Raw genomic sequence first — 17,640 nt, 5'->3', positions numbered from 1 at the left:
ACCAAGACTATAGAAGCCCAAGTATTTATGTGTTAATTAGCCTCAATCATATATACATCTTGATAGTGTACTTATAACAATGTCCACCACAATTTTAAGATTGGTTTTGGCAAAAAAAACACAATAAAAACAATGCCACATATAAACTCTAGCTATTATCTTTTCAGTGTTTATAAGACATTTTGCTATTAGGATTTTTAATGATGAATTTGAAGGAACTAAAAGATGTAAGACATGATTAAAGAAGTTGATAGAAATTGCAATGAAATCTCTTCTATGGAATAGTAGTAGCTATAAAAACACAAAAGCATCTGATTACTATAGCACTCGTTGCCTCAGGTGTGTCTGCACCTTAAATATTTTTGTGCATAATAAAGGAGTTGGGTTATTAGAACAATATTAACAGGTAAGGATGATGTGCATTATCTTGTACATTTCTAAGATGCGAAGACTTTCTTACAGTCACAAGTCAGTCTATGTGATGGTTCAAGAAGATGCATCACACTTTAATGAAGAATGCAGAAAAAATACCAGTTCTAAGAATAATATGGATACACGATATAGGTAAGCTACATAGGCAAATTTTCATATTCCAGAAAAATTATTTACTAAAAGATTTTAAAATTCCTTTAAATAATTGATGGTTCAAAATTCAATACAGAAATAATCTCATGTTTTCTAAATTCTAAAAGTGCACAGCATGTCTCACTTGGTGACATCACACTTCTATACACAAAGCATATTTGTCTCTTACCAGACCAAGAAGGTGTGCTCAGTTATATGTTGGCTTGTTTGCTATGTTATAGTTATGTTTGCTATGTTATAGTTTGCAAATTATAGTTAGTGTTAAAGAGCTCCAAGTAAAGGCTATACCTTTAGTATATCAAAAGTCAAAAGCTTCCTATTATATAACTAAGCTGTATTAACTGATATAAAAATTATACCTTTGAGATATCATCATTTTTCGTTGCTAAATCTATTGCTGCTTTCTCTGAATAGAATCACCATCTCCAAGTCACTCTAAAACCTCATTTTTGTCATCTCATTAGTGGCAACATTCAACTGTACTGTACTCATAAATCCCACTGTCCTATCTGTATCCCATTACCACTTGCCTGTTTCAGACACTCATTACTTTGAGCTTAGACTATAGCAATAGCTGTTTGTTTTCTCCAATTCTCTTTTCCTTTGGAAATCCATTTTATTCACAATATTGTTATATTAAAACATTTAAAACGAAGTTCTGATTACCACATCCATCCTGAGAAAACGTCCATGGCTGCCTACAGGACAAAGTCCAAATTTCTCAGTTCAGCCCTTAACGAACAGAACCAAACTACTTCAATTCCAAACAAACTGGATCACATACTGTTTCCAGCGTATGTTCTACCTAGTTCCTGTAGTTTTCCCTACCTAAATAGCTTTTCTCTATATTTTTGAGTGCTCAAATATTATCCAGCTTTTGAGAATTCCTCCATGACAGTTTCCCTTCCTACAGTCTCTGTACATCTCTCATGACAGCCATTTGACCTTTTATAACACATACTAATGTGGCTTTCCTGGTGGCTCAAAGGTAAAGAATCTGCCTGTCAATGCAGGAGACATGGGTTCGATCCCTGAGTTGGGAAGATCCCCTAGATAAGTGAATGGCAATCCACTCCAATATTCTTGCCTGGGAAATCCCATGGACAGAGGAGCCTAGGAGGCTACAGTCCAGAGGACCGCAAGAGTCAGACATGACTTAGAGACTAAAACCATTAACACATACTAATGTACCTGACTTTCATCAAGACTTTAAATGATTTATATAAAGGATCTGTATTTATCTCATCTATGAGACTCTTACAATGCTTAATTTAGTGTCTAGAATACATCTAACATATTTGCTGAGTAAACAAATTGTGCCAAACCTAGAGCAACTAGTGTCGGGGCAAATACACTAAATGCCTCCTGGCCTTCCTAGCTTGTAGCATCACTACCTATCAATACTTGTAAGTGTCATGACACATAATTATCTTTTCTCAAAATACAGTATGAGGAAAAAGAAACAGCAATGGGAGTCACTTCCCTGGATTTTCTCCAGCATAGATACCAACCCAAAGGCCCAGTAAAACTAGTTTATTTTAGGGCAAAGCTAGAGACCTCACTCTATAACTGCAAATATGAAGGAATATTTAAGCACATAAAATCTCTGGGTGATTCCATCCTTCCAGTCTTGTCTGCACCATTCCTTCCACAGTCATTCTTTTTCTCACTGAAAGACAAATCTGAGCATGCCACTTAATTGATTAAAATTCTTTAACACTTTCTCACAGCCTATGGAATAAAACCTGGACTTCCTAGCACATTATACAACATTCTCTGTAAGTTGCCTTTGCCTACTTTAGTCTCACTTTCTAACCTCATATATTCCAGCCAAGTATATCCAGAGTACTTGTAATTCCCTTAATGTGTCTTCCTCACATTCTTTGCACCCATGCACTATGTGTTTTTTCAGTCTCAAGTGTCCTCTTTCTCTTCATTGCTCAGGTGACTTTCACTAGTCTTTTAAGACCCATTTCAGGCATTATCTGGCTTAGATGACCATCCTTATATTCCCAAGGCTTTCTGAATATGGCTCAGACATAGAGCATTTCACACAGTACGGCAATTATCTATCTCATTTGTCTGCCTTAGCCACAAGACTGAGTTCCTGTTGGGCAGGAGCTCTGATTTAACCAAGCAAAGTAGGTTCTCAGGCAGGAGTGACTGGCTGTTAAATAAGGTTGATGGAACTCACGATCTGGGGCAATGGATAGGTGTCAGAGAAACTAGGAGCTCTCCTGCTCCGGTAGCTCAATGGTAAAGAATCCGACTGTAATGCAGGAGATGTGGGTTCGATCCCTGGGTCAAGAAGATCCCCTGGAGATGGAAATGGCAACCCATTCCAGTATTCTTGCCTGGGATTTCCCACGCACAGAGGAGTCTGGCAGGCTAGAGTCCATGGGGTGGCAAAAGAGTTGGACACCACTGAGCAACTGAACAACAACTGATGTACTTCTCAAAACTGTTAATCCAGACAGTGGAGACATTCTTCAGTAGTGGCTACCATATACTCCCACATTATACAAGGTCCATTCAGCTGCAGTAATATACATGAATAGAATCCGTAATTCAAGTATCTTAAATCTAGATCCAAACAAGAATCTTACTAAGCCTTTTTATTATCACTTTGCTCTGAACACAAGTACCTCAATATTACTTTGAAGACTTTTTTAGAAATTAATTCTTCAGGACACAGAGACAAGAGCAAAATCTAGCATTTACTAAGGATGAATAACATGGTGTAATAATGAAAACAACTGAATTTATGTGCTTTTTAAATTAAAAAATGTAAGCTTGAGGTTTTTCTTATAGCTTCTGATATTTAAAAAAGTTAAGAGTTTTAAAAATAAAGCTTCAAAACCAACCTTGACTTCAAGCAAATGAGAACAGACCTTCAAAGTATTTCTGTTCATAGATAACTGTTGGACCCACATTATATGACTAAGACACTAAATATGAACTCTGAAATTTGGAAATGAAATATTTAGGAAATTTGAAATGAAATATTTAGAAATATTAAAGAAAACAGCAGTTTAACTTGTATATTATCTTTAAAACTATTAAGTACTTATCAAATTTATGTACTACCTGAGGAACATTTTCTATTGCTTCTTTAAAATATTCAATTATGGTTTGCTCTGAAATCTCCATTATGTACTGAAGGACAAAAATAACTGACCTGAACCTTTACCTAGATTAACAATTCATGTTTCCTTCTCATAAAAACAAATATAAAATCAGATTTCAACAAAAACTTAGCTGTTTAGCCTCCCTGATATAAGCCATTTAGCTTTACTATTAAGAATATGGCCTAGATTATCTCTAAGGTTCCTTTATATTCTAAAGCTGGGATTATATCTCTATTCCAAGTGTATGAAGTCTGTCTTCATGTCCTCTAGCTTTCCTTGTTTAAATTCCCCTCCTCTCTTGGTCTCCTCCAAGGTTAGAGACAGTTCTCATATTTTTGACATGTTTCTCCTCACCTACAATCACAAAAACTGACAATAGATTAAAATATTATCTCTTGCAGGGTATTTTTATTTTAACTGGGAATGTTTATATCTTAAGCTAAATGACTAAAGCTTTAACAGAACTTCAGGTGATGGGGTACAGGACATGCCACCCCAAATGACGGCATCTTGACATACTGAATATTTTAAGCCGAAGGAATTGGAGAAATGTCATGTGCAGGAAGGACTTTCTGACCTTCCCATGCATCAGGTCATGAAACCTTCAATTGAGAGAAGCCCTGCTTATATTGGGCTTTGCAGGTGGCGCTAGTGGTAAAGAACCTGTCTGCCAATACAGGAGACATAAGAGATGCAAGTTTGATCCCTGGGCTGGGAAGATCCCCTGGAGGAGGGCATGGCAACCGACTCCAGCACTCTTTCCTGGAGAATCACAGATAGAGGAGCCTGGAGAGCTGTAGTCCATAGGGTTGCATACAGTTGGACACGATCAAAGTGACTTAGCACACATGCACGCTCCTTATACTAATATTTAGAGGATAGGAACATCCTTATCTTCAAGACTGAGGAACACTAAGAGGAATCTGAATGGACAGGTCTTGCTAAGTTTTCCTTGGTTTACTACAAAAGTTTACAACGCTTAGCTCAAATCCCTTTTGCTCTATCACATTTTCCCATGGCTGTCCACTTTTCATCAGACCTAGCTTAAAAACACTCAGGTTTAGTCAATTCTTCAGGTGTTCCTTATGAAGGCTCCCATGTCATATAAAACTTTTATAAAATAAAATCTGTATACTTTTCTGTTGTGAATTTGTCTTCTGGGTCGCTAAGAGTCAGACACGACTGAGCGATTTCACTTGCACGCATTGGAGAAGGAAATGGCAACCCACTCCAGTGTTCCTGCCTGGAGAATCCCAGGGACGGGGGAGCCTGGTGGCTGCCATCTATGGGGTCGCACAGCGTCGGATACGACTGAAGTGACTTAGCAGCAGCAGCAGCAGCAGCAGCAGCAGCATAGGGGCCCCTATAGAAAAGAACTTAGAAAAGTGGAGGAAAAAGATACTTTTCTTTCCCTATGTGCATAGCAGAGTTCTAGGGCGGGGTAAGGCTGTTCTTTGAATTCATTGGTAACTTATCTTGCTGAAGGATAACACTGCCTCCTTCCTTTTCATAAATGATCGTTTTAATTATTTTACATAGGTGAAGAAAGACGACATGAAATTTAATTCTAGACATTTACTCTCCTGAAATTGTTTTCAGGAGAGTAAAATGTATGAGGAAAACAAATTTTTCACCGACATAAAGATGTATCACCTATATGAAGAACTGTATTAGCTAAATTTTCCTGCTTAATTGATCCCTAAAAGCAAAATAGAGGATAAAAAATGATTGTATGTGTGCTCAGCCATCTCTGACTCTTTGCTACTCCATGGACTGTAGCCTGCCAGTCTTGTGTGTTCATGGAATTTTCCAGGCAGGCATACTGGAGTGGGTTGCCATTTCCTACACCAGGAGATCTTCTTGACCCAGGGACTCAATTTGTGTCTCCTGTGTTTCCTGCTTTGGCAGGTGGATTCGTTACCACTGAGCCACCTGGGAAGCATAAAAATGACATAAGACTATAAAGAGTTAAATATTATACACAATACTTAAAAAAATAACTTTCTTTTTTTTTTTTTTTGAAAATCTTTAATATTTTTATTTTATTTATTTTTTTTAATTTAATTTAATTTTATTTTATTTTTTTTTTTTAAATTTTTAAATTTTTTTTTAAATTTTAAAATCTTTAATTCTTACATGCGTTCCCAAACATGAACCCCCCTCCCACCTCCCTCCCCACAACATCTCTCTGGGTAAAAATAACTTTCTTAGAGGAAGAAAAAGACATTGCACAGTTTCTGGTTTGGTTTTCTTTTCCTCCCTGCTGTACTGTATAGGACTGTAACTTGTAGGTACTGGAGAAATAAAACTATTTTAAAAATATACTAGTGTTAAATATTTATTCATTTCTTAAATAGATAGGAAAAGTCATGTTAATCCCAGAGTTTAACTGAAAAATTAAGTTAGTCTACAAAAATGATTTCTTCAAAAAATATGAAGATTTCAACAGGCTTGCTTTGTTAGTTTTAAAATTACAGCATCTTAGTGACAGTTTTGGAAAATTTTGATAAAACATACTTTGAAAGCATTAGATCTTACAAATTAAGTTACTACAGTAGGAAAGAACCTTTCTAACATGCTTCCTCTCTCAAAGCATTCCAAATTTTCTTTACAGTATTTAAAACAACTCGGTTTTCTTTTATTCTGTGTCTGTGTCTGTATAAAGAAAACTATTAGTCTTGGCACTTAATTGGGATTAAGGCCCCTACACACAGAGGCACTTAATTGGGATTAAGGCCCCTACACACAGAGGCACTGGAATCTTTATAGTTCAGCCTGTGTGAAGATCTGAAGGGATGTATACCATGTATGGGACTTCCCAGGTAGTGCAGGGGTAAAGAGTCTGCCTGCCAATGCAGGAGATGCAGGAGATGCGAGTTTGATCCCTGGCTCAGGAAGATTCCCTGGAGTAGGAAATGGCAACCCACTCCAGTATTCTTGCCTGGAAAAACTGCATGGACAGAGGAGCCTCATAGGCTCCGGGGTTGCAAAGAGTCAGACACGACTGAGTATGTACGGACATACAGTGTATGAACACATAATTTGGAATCAATACACATCTCATTCAGTTATTAATTTATATTAAGTGACATATCTCAATCTTGTTTATGCTTGCTGAACAGTCTTATGAAAAGACCAAACAGCCACCTGCATAAAGCTTGGAGAATAAAGCTTGGAACATGAGGCTAGCTTATGTGCCCTTGTGAAAGTTGATCAGCCTTTTCAAGTCTCAGTTTCTTCATCAGTAAAATAGAGGTTTCATTTTACTGCCATACTTGGCGCACTGTGAGAGCTTAATGATCGCTATTATTGGAAGTCAATTCACTTAAATCTATTGAATCTTAATAAATTATTCATTCTTAATGTCTCTCATTTTAAAGAAACTAGTCAGGCATAATACTGCCACCATGTACATTTATGTATCTTCAATAGGACAGTGAAAAGTCTTTAACCAACAGCATAAATCTGTTATTGTGGATTTTTTTGAATAGTGATTACAGGTAGTTGAGTAATTAAAGGCATGTTAGTAACTCTAAACTCACACTGTAGAGATTTCTGACTGCACCATACCTTCTGGCTTCAGTGACTTAACTCCTTTGAAAAAAGATGATATCTCAGCAGAGATGAATGATGTAAAGAGGCAGGCTATAAAAGATGTGGGGAGAAATATTCTAGACAGGAGGAGCAAGGGCAAAGGCCTTGATGGATAAATATACTTGGCCATTTTGGATAGGCAAGAAACAAGCAAGTACAGTAAGAGAGGAAATCAGAGGAGATAAAGTCACTGAAGCCAGGTCTCTGCCTAGTTCCAACCTTGAACCAAGGGTGGTAGGATGACAGAAAGACACTCCTACATTGGGCAATTCAACTATACTTATCAGAGAACAATGTTCAGGTGAGTTGCTCTGCTTTCTGCTATTCTATTTATATTTATTCTGCAGAAAATAAAGGAGAGTTTTAATAAAAATTAAAGTCAGACTACAAGCTTTGGAAAACTTGGATTGAATGTTCCTTTCATACTGTGTGTATTTAAAAATTTCAGGTGGTTAATTAAGTAGCTTGAAAGGAAATATCAGGAGTGTGGTGTACACATACATAAACTGTTTTAATTATTTTAGTAATAGTCCTTAACATTAGGATAGATCACTGTGAAATTATGCTTTTTTGATGGTTTTATGAGTCAATAACTAAAAGTAAAATAAAGTAAATGTTTCTCAGTCATGCCCAACTCTTTGCGACCCCATGGACTGTAGCGTACCAGGTTCTTCCGTCCATGGGATTTTCCAGGCAAGAATACTGGAGTGGGTTGCCATTTCCTTCTCTAGTAACTAAAGGCTCAACCAAAAGAAACATAAACTATAACATTAAGAAACTAAAAGTACTTAAAACGTTTGAAATTATGGATAAGAAGAACGTGTACATCAGGGGTCCCTGACCAGTCAATTGGAATTGAATGCTTCTTTTGGGAGTCCATTCTACTCTGCTGAGGAACTCTTAGTACCCCTAAAGCCCTAACACCAGAAACATGAACATTTATATTCTCCCCAAACTTGGGGTCTCACAGTCTAGGGTAAGCAGAAACTTTTCACAGAAAAGATGGTGAGGTATCATCTGAAGTAGAAGGCTCTCAAAGTATTTTCAGTAATCTAAGATTCTAAGGATTGCTTAAGGAGTTCTGGAAATCTATGGCTTGAATTTCACTTTAAAATTTCATTTCAAAAATTGTGATTGAAAATATAAACATGAAAACTTTTATGTCAACTTTAAGCATCTACATATAACCCTATTTATAGTTAGTAAATGCTAAAAATGTTAACTTACACAGAAAATCAACTGTAAAAAATTTCTTCATTTATATTTTATATATTGAGTTTCCAAGAAAGATTTTAAGAGTTTCAAAAAAATAAAAAAAAAAGCAAAACCAGAAAATCATTCACCTAGATTTAAAAGTATAGAGAATCAAGGCATGCTTTACAAAAATCTGATAGAGATGAAAATATAAGGAGAAAGACTAAACTATTACTACTTTGTAACTTTTCATATTTTAATGCCAAGCAAAACCATGAGAAGTTATGGTACATTTAACAGTAAAATATCAGTGGAAAGTACTTTAACATGTTCCCTATAAGCTAATATTTTGAAAATTATAATACATAAAAGTTCAGAGTTGAGATCTGGTGAACTTTCCTCTCTAGGCTACGAGGCAGATCAGGTAAACACTTACTCTTCATCTCTGCCAAAGTTTTATCTACGCCAGGAAGGATTCAAATTCCCCCAGGAGCACCAATATACACCAGAGAAACACAAAAACCAAGAAAATAGCCCACTATTCTGGTGGTGTTTGGAAAGTATTTGAAGGTCTCTGGTATGTAATGTTATCTTATGAAACACTATATTAATATTATGCAAGTCTATTCTGGCATCCAGTTTGAGAATTATCTAGCTATCTGAATTCAAAGGAATCCCAAACATGTTCATTGTTTTTACCACATGCCCTTTAAATGAAAAAGATGCAAGTGTGAATAAAGCAGTACCACCCTTTAAAACCAAACGTGTAAAGGATACTCTTCACTATTCCGGATGTCAACTACCAAGAGCTTTGGTTTACTGGACTTTGTCTTCTTGGGAGGTGTTTTGAAGTGGCCAGTCACTGTCAGCTCACACAAGTCAATCAGGTCCTCTGCTGAAATCCGGGGTGATACCTCCGACTTTAGGTCATTTAACGGAATGGATTCTCTCGACTGAAAAAAATGAACAAACAATACAAATACTGAGACTATTATAGAGAGACAAACTATAGGCAGTATAGAATATCTTCATTTTTTTTAATCTTCATTTTTTATATCAGTCACTATAGCATATGGGAGAAATATAGAAATATGAGATATAGAAAACTATATCTCATTTTAGCAGTGTACTGTGTACCTATTTCCTATCACTGATGTTTACCTTTTTATTTGTCACACATATTGTTGTTGTCTGGGAAAGACTAGAGATCTCTTTAAGAGAATTAGAGATAGCAAGGAAACCTTTCATGCAAAGACAGGCTCATTAAAGGACAGAAATGGTAGGGACCTAACAGAAGCAGAAGATATTAAGAAGAGGTGGCAAGAATACACAGAAGAACTTTACAAAAAAGATCTTCATGACCTAGAGCCAGACATCCTTGAATGTGAAGTCAAGTGAGCCTTAGGAAGCATCACTATGAACAAAGCTAGTGGAGGTGATGGAATTTCAGTTGAACTATTTCAAATCCTAAAAGATGATGCTGTGAAAGTGCTGCACTCAATATGCCAGCAAATTTAGAAAATGCAGCAGCAGCCACAGGACTGGAAAAGGTCGGTTTTCATTCCAATCCCAAAGAAAGGCAATGCCAAAGAATGCTCAAACTATCACACAATTGCACCCATCTCATACACTAGCAATGTAATGTGCAAAATTCTCCAAACCAGGCCTCAGCAATACCTGAAGTGTGAACTTGTAGATGTTCAAGCTGGTTTTAGAAAAGGCAGAGGAATCAGAGATCAAATTGCCAACATCGGCTGATCATGGAAAAAGCAAGAAAAACATTCAGAAAACATCTTTTCTGCTTTATTGACTATGCCAAAGTCTTTGACTGTGTGGATCAAAATAAACTGTGGAAAATTCTGAAAGAGTTGGGAATACCAGACCACCTGATCTGCCTCTTAAGAAACCTGTATGCAGGTCAGGAAGCAACAGTTAGGACTGGACATGGAACAACAGCGTGGCTCCAAATAGGAAAAGGAATATGTCAAGGCTGTATATCGTCACCCTCCTTATTTAACTTATATGCTGAATACATGAGAAACATTGGGCTGGAAGAAGCACAAGCTGGAATCAAGATTGCTGGGAGAAATATCAATAACCTCAGATATGCAGATGACACCACCCTTATGGCAGAAAGTGAAGAACTAAAGAGCCTCTTGATGAAAGTGAAAGAGGAGAGTGAAAAGGTTGGCTTAAAGCTCAATAATCAGAAAACTAAGATCATGGCATCTGGTCCCGTCACTTCATGGCAAATAGATGGGGAAACAGTGTCTTTATTTTTTTGGGCTCCAAAATCACTGCAGATGGTGACTGCAGCCAAGAAATTAAAAGATACTTGCTCCTTGGAAGGAAAGTTATGACCAACCTAGGTAGCATATTCAAAAGCAGAGATATTACTTTGCCAACAAAGGTCCATCTAGTCAAGGCTATAGTTTTTCCAGTGGTCATGTATGGATGTGAGAATTGGACTATAAAGAGAGCTGAGCGCCAAAGAATTGATGCTTTTGAACTGTGGTGCTGGAGAAGAGTCTTGAGACTCCCTTGGACTGCAAGGAGATCCAACCAGTCCATCCTAAAGGAGATCATTCCTGGGTGTTCATTGGAAAGACTGATGTTGAAGATGAAACTCCAATACTTTGGCCACCTGATGCGAAGAGCTGACTCATTTGAAAAGACCCTGATGCTGGGAAAGATTGAAGGCAGGAGGAGAAGGGGACGACAGAGGATGAGATGGCTGGATGGCATCACTGACTCAATGGACATGAGTTTGGGTAAACTCTGGGAGTTGGTGATGGACAGGGAGGCCTGGCATGCTGCGGTTTATGGGGTTGCAGGGAGTCGGACACGACTGAGCAACTGAACTGAACTGAATACTGGAGTGGGTTGCCATTTCCTTCTCCAGGGTATTTTCCCAACTCAGGGATCAAACTCTTGTCTTTTGTGTCTCCTGCACTACCAGGCAGTTTTTTTTTTTTTTTTTTTACCATTGAGCCATCTGGGAAAGCACACATAGGAAACCATTAATCTTTTCCTTCACTACAACTTCCTAGTTCAAATGTGATGGAAAGAAATGAGGTAGACTTTTCCTTATGAGAGCACTGTTTATCATTATTTTTTTTATCTTGTCCTGTTTTTTATTTACTTGTATTTTTCTTTTTTTTAATATAAACTTATTTTAATTGGAGGTTAATTACTTTACAATATTGTATTGGTTTTGCCATACATCAACATGAATCCGCCACAGGTATACATGTATTCCCCATCCTGAACCCCCCTCCCTCCTCCCTCACCGTACCATCTCTCTGGGTTGTCCCAGTGCACCAGCCCCAAGCATCCAGTATCATGCATCGAACCTGGACTGGTGATTCGTTTCATATATGATATTATACATGTTTCAATGCCATTCTCCCAAATCATCCCACCTTCTCTCTCTCCCACAGAGTCCAAAAGACTGATCTATAAACAGCTCTTTTAAGAACATTTCATCTTTCAACTATAATTACTGTTGTTGTAAATTGCATTAATTAAAGCTCTGGTAATACGAGAAATTGTTTTATGACTCAGTATTTAACTTTCCTAACATGATTTATGTTACTTATGAATGGTTGGGTAGAAATTAGATTCACAGAAATGAAGAACAACATAATGCTTTCTTAGATAATGTATTTTAATTGTAAAGGAGGTAAAATCAGACTGCAGACCACCAAACCTGTCTGTATATGTTTGTTACATGTCATAATACTGATTCAGACTTAAAAAAAAAACCGCTCAGTTGTGTTTGACTCTTTGTGACCCCATGGACTATACAGTCCATGGAATTCTCTAGGCCAAAATCCTGGAGTGGGTAGCTTTTCCCTTCTGCCTACAATGCAGGAGACCTGGGTTCGGTCCCTGGGTCAGGAAGATCTCCTGGAGAAGGAAATGGCAACCCACTCCAGTATTCTTGCCTGGAAAATCCCATCGACAGAGGAGCCTGGTAGGCTACAGTCCGTAGAGTCGCAAAGAGTCAGACATGACTGAGCGACTTCACTTTCACTTTCTCCAGGAGATCTTCCCAACCTAGGATCAAACCCAGGTCTCCCACATTGCAGGTGGATTCTTTACTAGCTGAGCCAGGAGGGAAGCCCAATTCAGACTAAGGGCCATTCACAATTATTATTCATGTTATTTGGTAGGCAGGAGGATCCTCTACCCTTCACAAAAGGCAACACAATACATCTCAATTCATCATAAACTTGCTGAACACTAGTAGTCACTGTTGAAAACTTATTTAACATAATTTGAAAATATAAGAACTTTCAAAATTCACTTGATTTAAAATATGGGGATTCAAAAAATTTTTACTTATGTGCTTAATATGCTTCCAAGATCGAGTCTAACTATTATCTCATTTGCTTATTTTCTCTCTTTCCTCAATTTCATAGTGGGATTCCACATACATAATTTCCAATTTAGACTTTCTAGGCAGGAGAGAATAAAGCCTATGAATCACATAACAGACAAGACTTATTCTGAAAAAAAATTGTTCTCAATTGTTTTTGGAGTTTGAATGTCAGCCCTCATCCCTTGGGTTTCTGTGACTATGTATGCTATAAATTCTTTAGTAGTAAGAGTAAAGCACTTGTTCTCTCACTTTATTAGCTTTTAAATAGAAATGAAAGTTGCTAAGTTTTATGAGTTTATTGCACTTAATGAAAAATAAGAATTAGGAATTTTAATTTTTTAGTATTAGAAATTAAATGTACTTAAATATTCTGAAATTAAAACTGCTTCAGAAAGATTAGTTTTAAAATCAGCAAGTCATACAATCAATGCTTCTATCTTTTTTCATTAGATTGCAGGCTCTATAGGTGTTTTTCTCAGACTTCACATGAAGCTGTACATTTATGAAGATAAAATAAAGAACTCTTGATTACTCTAGTTCTGCTTTCAGTCATTCAGTGCTGAATGGGGTATTTCTAAAAGAGGTTTGTCTGAATGGAAGGTGTGCCTGACTGATGAAGGAAAGAATTTGACCAAAGTATTCTCTATGAAGAACTGATTGATGAAAGAAAGACATGACCTTGGCCTTGGTTCCAATCAAATGCATCATTTGTCAGGAGTTTCTTCAAAGAAAAGACTGATTGCCTTATGAAATGGTAAGAAAAGAAGGAAACAGGAGTCACTGACAAGTTCATAACTTTCTGAAATTTGAGTGTATCATCAAAGAACTGTAATATGTTGCAAGCATGTTCGTCTACAAATTAAATTTAGGAGATTAGTAAATCATACTTAGGGCAAATTATACAACTTTGCTTTATGAAGAAAATAATTATAATACTAAAAAATTCAGAATCTAGTTTTTCTTTTATTAAACACTTTTATACACAATTTCACTATTCACTGAACAATTTCCACTTAGAGGCATAAAAGTAAAACTTCTTTTTTTTAAAATAATAAAATTTAACTTTATTTTTTCCACAGATAAAAAGGCTGAAAATTGATTTTTTATTGGAGTATAATTGGTTTACAATGTTGTGTTAGCTTCCAATGTAGAATAAAGTGAATCAGCTATACATATACATATATCTCCTCCCTCTTTTTAAAAAAATTTATTTATTTTAATTGGAGGCTAATTACTTTACAATATTGTATTGGTTCTGCCATACATCAACATGAATCTGCCACGGGTGCAAACATGTTCCCCATCCTGAACCCCCCTCCCACCTCCCTCCCTGTATCATCCCTCTGGGTCATCCCAGTGCACCAGCCCCGAGTATCCTGTATTCTGCATTGAACCTGGACTGGCGATTAGTTTCTTATATGATATTATACATGTCTCAATGCCATCCCCCCAAATCATCCCACCCTCGCCTTCTCCCACAGAGTCCAAAAGACTGTTCTATACATCTGTGTCTCTTTTACTGTCTCACATACAGAGTTATCATTACCATCTTTCTAAATTTCATATATATGTGTTAGTATACTGTATTGCTGTTTTTCTTTCTGGCTTACTTCACTCTGTATAATTTAAATCTTCTTTAGTATCATTGATATGTATTTTCCTGTGTGAGTAGGATTTCAAATTCACAGAACATTGTTTATGGACAATGGACAAGAATTGAGGATAACTGCAGAACAACTCTGAAAATTTCTATTATCATTTCTTCCCAAGAACATGTACATACAATGCATATTAAATTTAGATGTCCAAATATCAGAAATCAATTGGTATGAAAAAGACTTAAAAAATAATATTCCATTTCCAAACTAAGGTCAAAATTTATTTAGCAATGTTACTGACAAAAACTATCTTTCAGTAGAGTGAATTCTCTGAAAGGGCTATCTAAATGTGTTAGTGATAACGCTGATCAAGCAAGCAAAAATCCAAACCTGGTAACATGACAGTTATTTTCCTGTGTCCATTAAACTACTAGGAGAATCACTCTGTCATGGTACCTAAGAGTCTGAAATGGTAGACTTGACTTTTTTTGGTATACAGTGTTAGAGAATGTTCTGATTTTTTTTTTTTAAACATGTAGCTGTTCAGTTTTCTCGGTACCATTTATTGAAGAAATTGTCTCTATTTTTGTCAGTTTTGTAGTAGGTTAATTGACTACAGGTGCCTGGGTATATTTCTGGGTTCTCTATTCTGTTCCATTGATCTATGTGTCTGCTTTCGTGCCAGTACCAGGTTTGATTACTGTAGCATTGCAGTATAATCAAGTCAGGGAGCATGATTCCTCCTACTCTGTTTTTCTTTTCTAAGATTGTTTTCACTATTTCACTATTTCAAATTTTTAAATTATTTGTTCTAGTTCTGTGAAAAATGCCATTGGTATTTTGATAGGAATTGAATCTGCAGGTTGCCTTGGGAGTACGATCGTTTTAACAATGTTAATTCTTTCAATCCAAGAAAATCTTTTCATCTGTTTGTGACATCTTCAATTTCTTTCATCAGTGTCTTATAGTTTTTCAAGTACAGGTCTTTTACCTCCTTGAAAGAAAGTGAAAAGTGAAAGTGAAGTCGCTCAGTTGTGTCAGACTCTTTGCAACCCCCCTGGACTGTAGCCTACTAGGCTCCTTCATCCATGGGATTTTACAGGCAAGAATACTGGAGTGGGTTGCCATTTCCTTCTCCAGGAGATATTCCTGACCCAGGGATTGAACCCGGGTCTCCCGCATTGTAGGCAGACGCTTTACTGTCTGAGCCACCAGGGAAGTCCTTTACCTCCTTAGGTAGGTTTATTCCTTATTTAATATTTTATTCTTTTTGATTCAGTGGTAAATGGGATTGTTTCCTTAATTTTGATAGTTCATTGTTAGTGTGTAGAAATGTAATAGAGTTTTATGTATTAATTTTGTACCTGCAACTTTACCAAATTCATGAGCTCTAGCAGTTTTCTGACGGTGTCTTTAGGGTTTTCTATTACAGTCTCATGTCATCTGCTAACAGTGATACTTCTTCCTTTCTAATTTTGATTCCTTTCATTTCTTTCTCTTGTCTGATATCTATGGTTAGGACTTGCAATATTATGTTGAATACAAGTGGTGAGAGTAGAAATCCTTGTTTCGTTCCTGATCTTAGAGGAAATGCTCTTAGCTTTTCATCGTTGAGTTAGTTGTGAGTTGGTCATATATGGCCTTTTTTATGTTGAGGTATTTCCCTTTATGCCCACCTTCTGGAGAGCTGTTTTTAAAATCATAAATGGATGTTGAATTATACCAAAAGCCTTTTCTGTATATTTTGAGAATATCATATGGTTTTATTCTTTAATTTCTTAATGTGATTATCACACTTATTGATTTGTAGACACTTAAAAATCCTTGTATCCCTGGAAATATTAACTATGAGAATAAAGAACCGGTGTCTAGAACACTCCTCCCATATTTTCTGTTACATGTCCTGGCACTAACTTCAACTTAGTTACCAAGGACAGAAATCTGAAAACCACTGCAGACTTTTCATCCTTCCTTATTTCTCATTCCTATATAACAAATACCCAAGTTCCATCAAAATAACTCTTGAATCTGAATCTGTTACCTGACTTATTGCCCTACTTCAGGGCTTCCACCATCCCTCAAATGGACTGTAGAAGCTGTCTGCCCCTCTTGCTATTTCTTTTTTTCCTCTATCTTTTCACATAAAGTCATCCCTTCTAATCCATATTCCAAATGCCACTTGAGTTAAAATAAAAACCTGATCAGGCTTCCCTGGTGGCTCAGATGGTAAAGAATCTGCCTGCAATGGAGACCTGGATTTGATCCCTGGGTCAGGAAGATCCCCTGGAGAAAGGAACGGCAACCCACTCCAGTATTCTTCCCTGGGAAGTTCCGTGGACAGAGGATCCTGGCAGGTTGCAGTCCCTGGGGTCATAAAGAATTGGACACAACTGAGCAGCTAACATACACTTAAAAGTCTGATCATGTAGATTTTTATAATTAAGAACACCTCACTGGTTTCTAGACATTGATGGAGTGAAATCCAAATTCTTTGGTATAGAATATAAAGTCTTTTATGAATTGGTATCTGTCTATAGTAGGCAAGAGACCATAGGCTTTGGGGTCAGATTACCAGGACTCAAATTTTGGCCAGCCCACTCACAGTGTATGATTTTGGACATGATACTCAAACTCTCTACCTAATTTCTTCATCTATAAAGTGGGATAACAGCAGTTATCCAAATCCTTCTGGGCTGCTGTAAGAACTAAATGTTACTCTATATAGAACATTTAGAATAGTGTCTGACACACTGTCAGAGTTTAATGAAAGCTTGGTTATCTTTCACCTTTTTTCTCACCCCTCACCGCCTTGTACCTCATGCTTTGGTATTAGCAGACTATCCGCCTTTTTATACCACTGTGCCACCTTTGCCCACATTGCTTCCTCTGCTTAGAATGCCACACCTTGTCCACTTAATAAATACCCGCTCACCTTACAAGTATCAGTTCAAACATTGCTCTCTCCGTGAAGAAAGTCTTTTTGACCTCTGACAGGCTCATTTAATTTCTTTCCTGTGTCCCCACAGGTATCTGGTACATCTTTATTATAATAGGATTATTTACTTCCACCAGACTAACAGCTCCTCAAAGACAAGGAAAGTTACTTTTATACCTATGATTTCCCCAGGTTTCAGCATATTATTTGACACATAATATA

General features: G+C 36.8%; 1 protein-coding gene across 3 annotated transcripts in view; it reads right to left on the bottom strand.

Annotated features, from left to right (window-relative positions):
* The window catches only part of TBCK (TBC1 domain containing kinase), a 205,372-nt gene that overhangs the window by 35,507 nt on the left and 152,225 nt on the right, over positions 1–17,640 (bottom strand). For all 3 annotated transcript variants that reach the window (XM_005681337.3, XM_005681336.3, XM_018049238.1), the window contains one exon: positions 9,279–9,454. In XM_005681337.3, the coding sequence (XP_005681394.1) occupies positions 9,279–9,454 (176 nt within the window). The remainder of the gene's footprint in view (positions 1–9,278; positions 9,455–17,640) is intronic.

The sequence above is a fragment of the Capra hircus genome, chromosome 6, assembly GCF_001704415.2.
Source record: "Capra hircus breed San Clemente chromosome 6, ASM170441v1, whole genome shotgun sequence".
In the NCBI taxonomy this organism is placed as follows: Eukaryota; Metazoa; Chordata; class Mammalia; order Artiodactyla; family Bovidae; genus Capra; species Capra hircus.
This window is presented reverse-complemented; position numbering and strand designations above follow the sequence as displayed.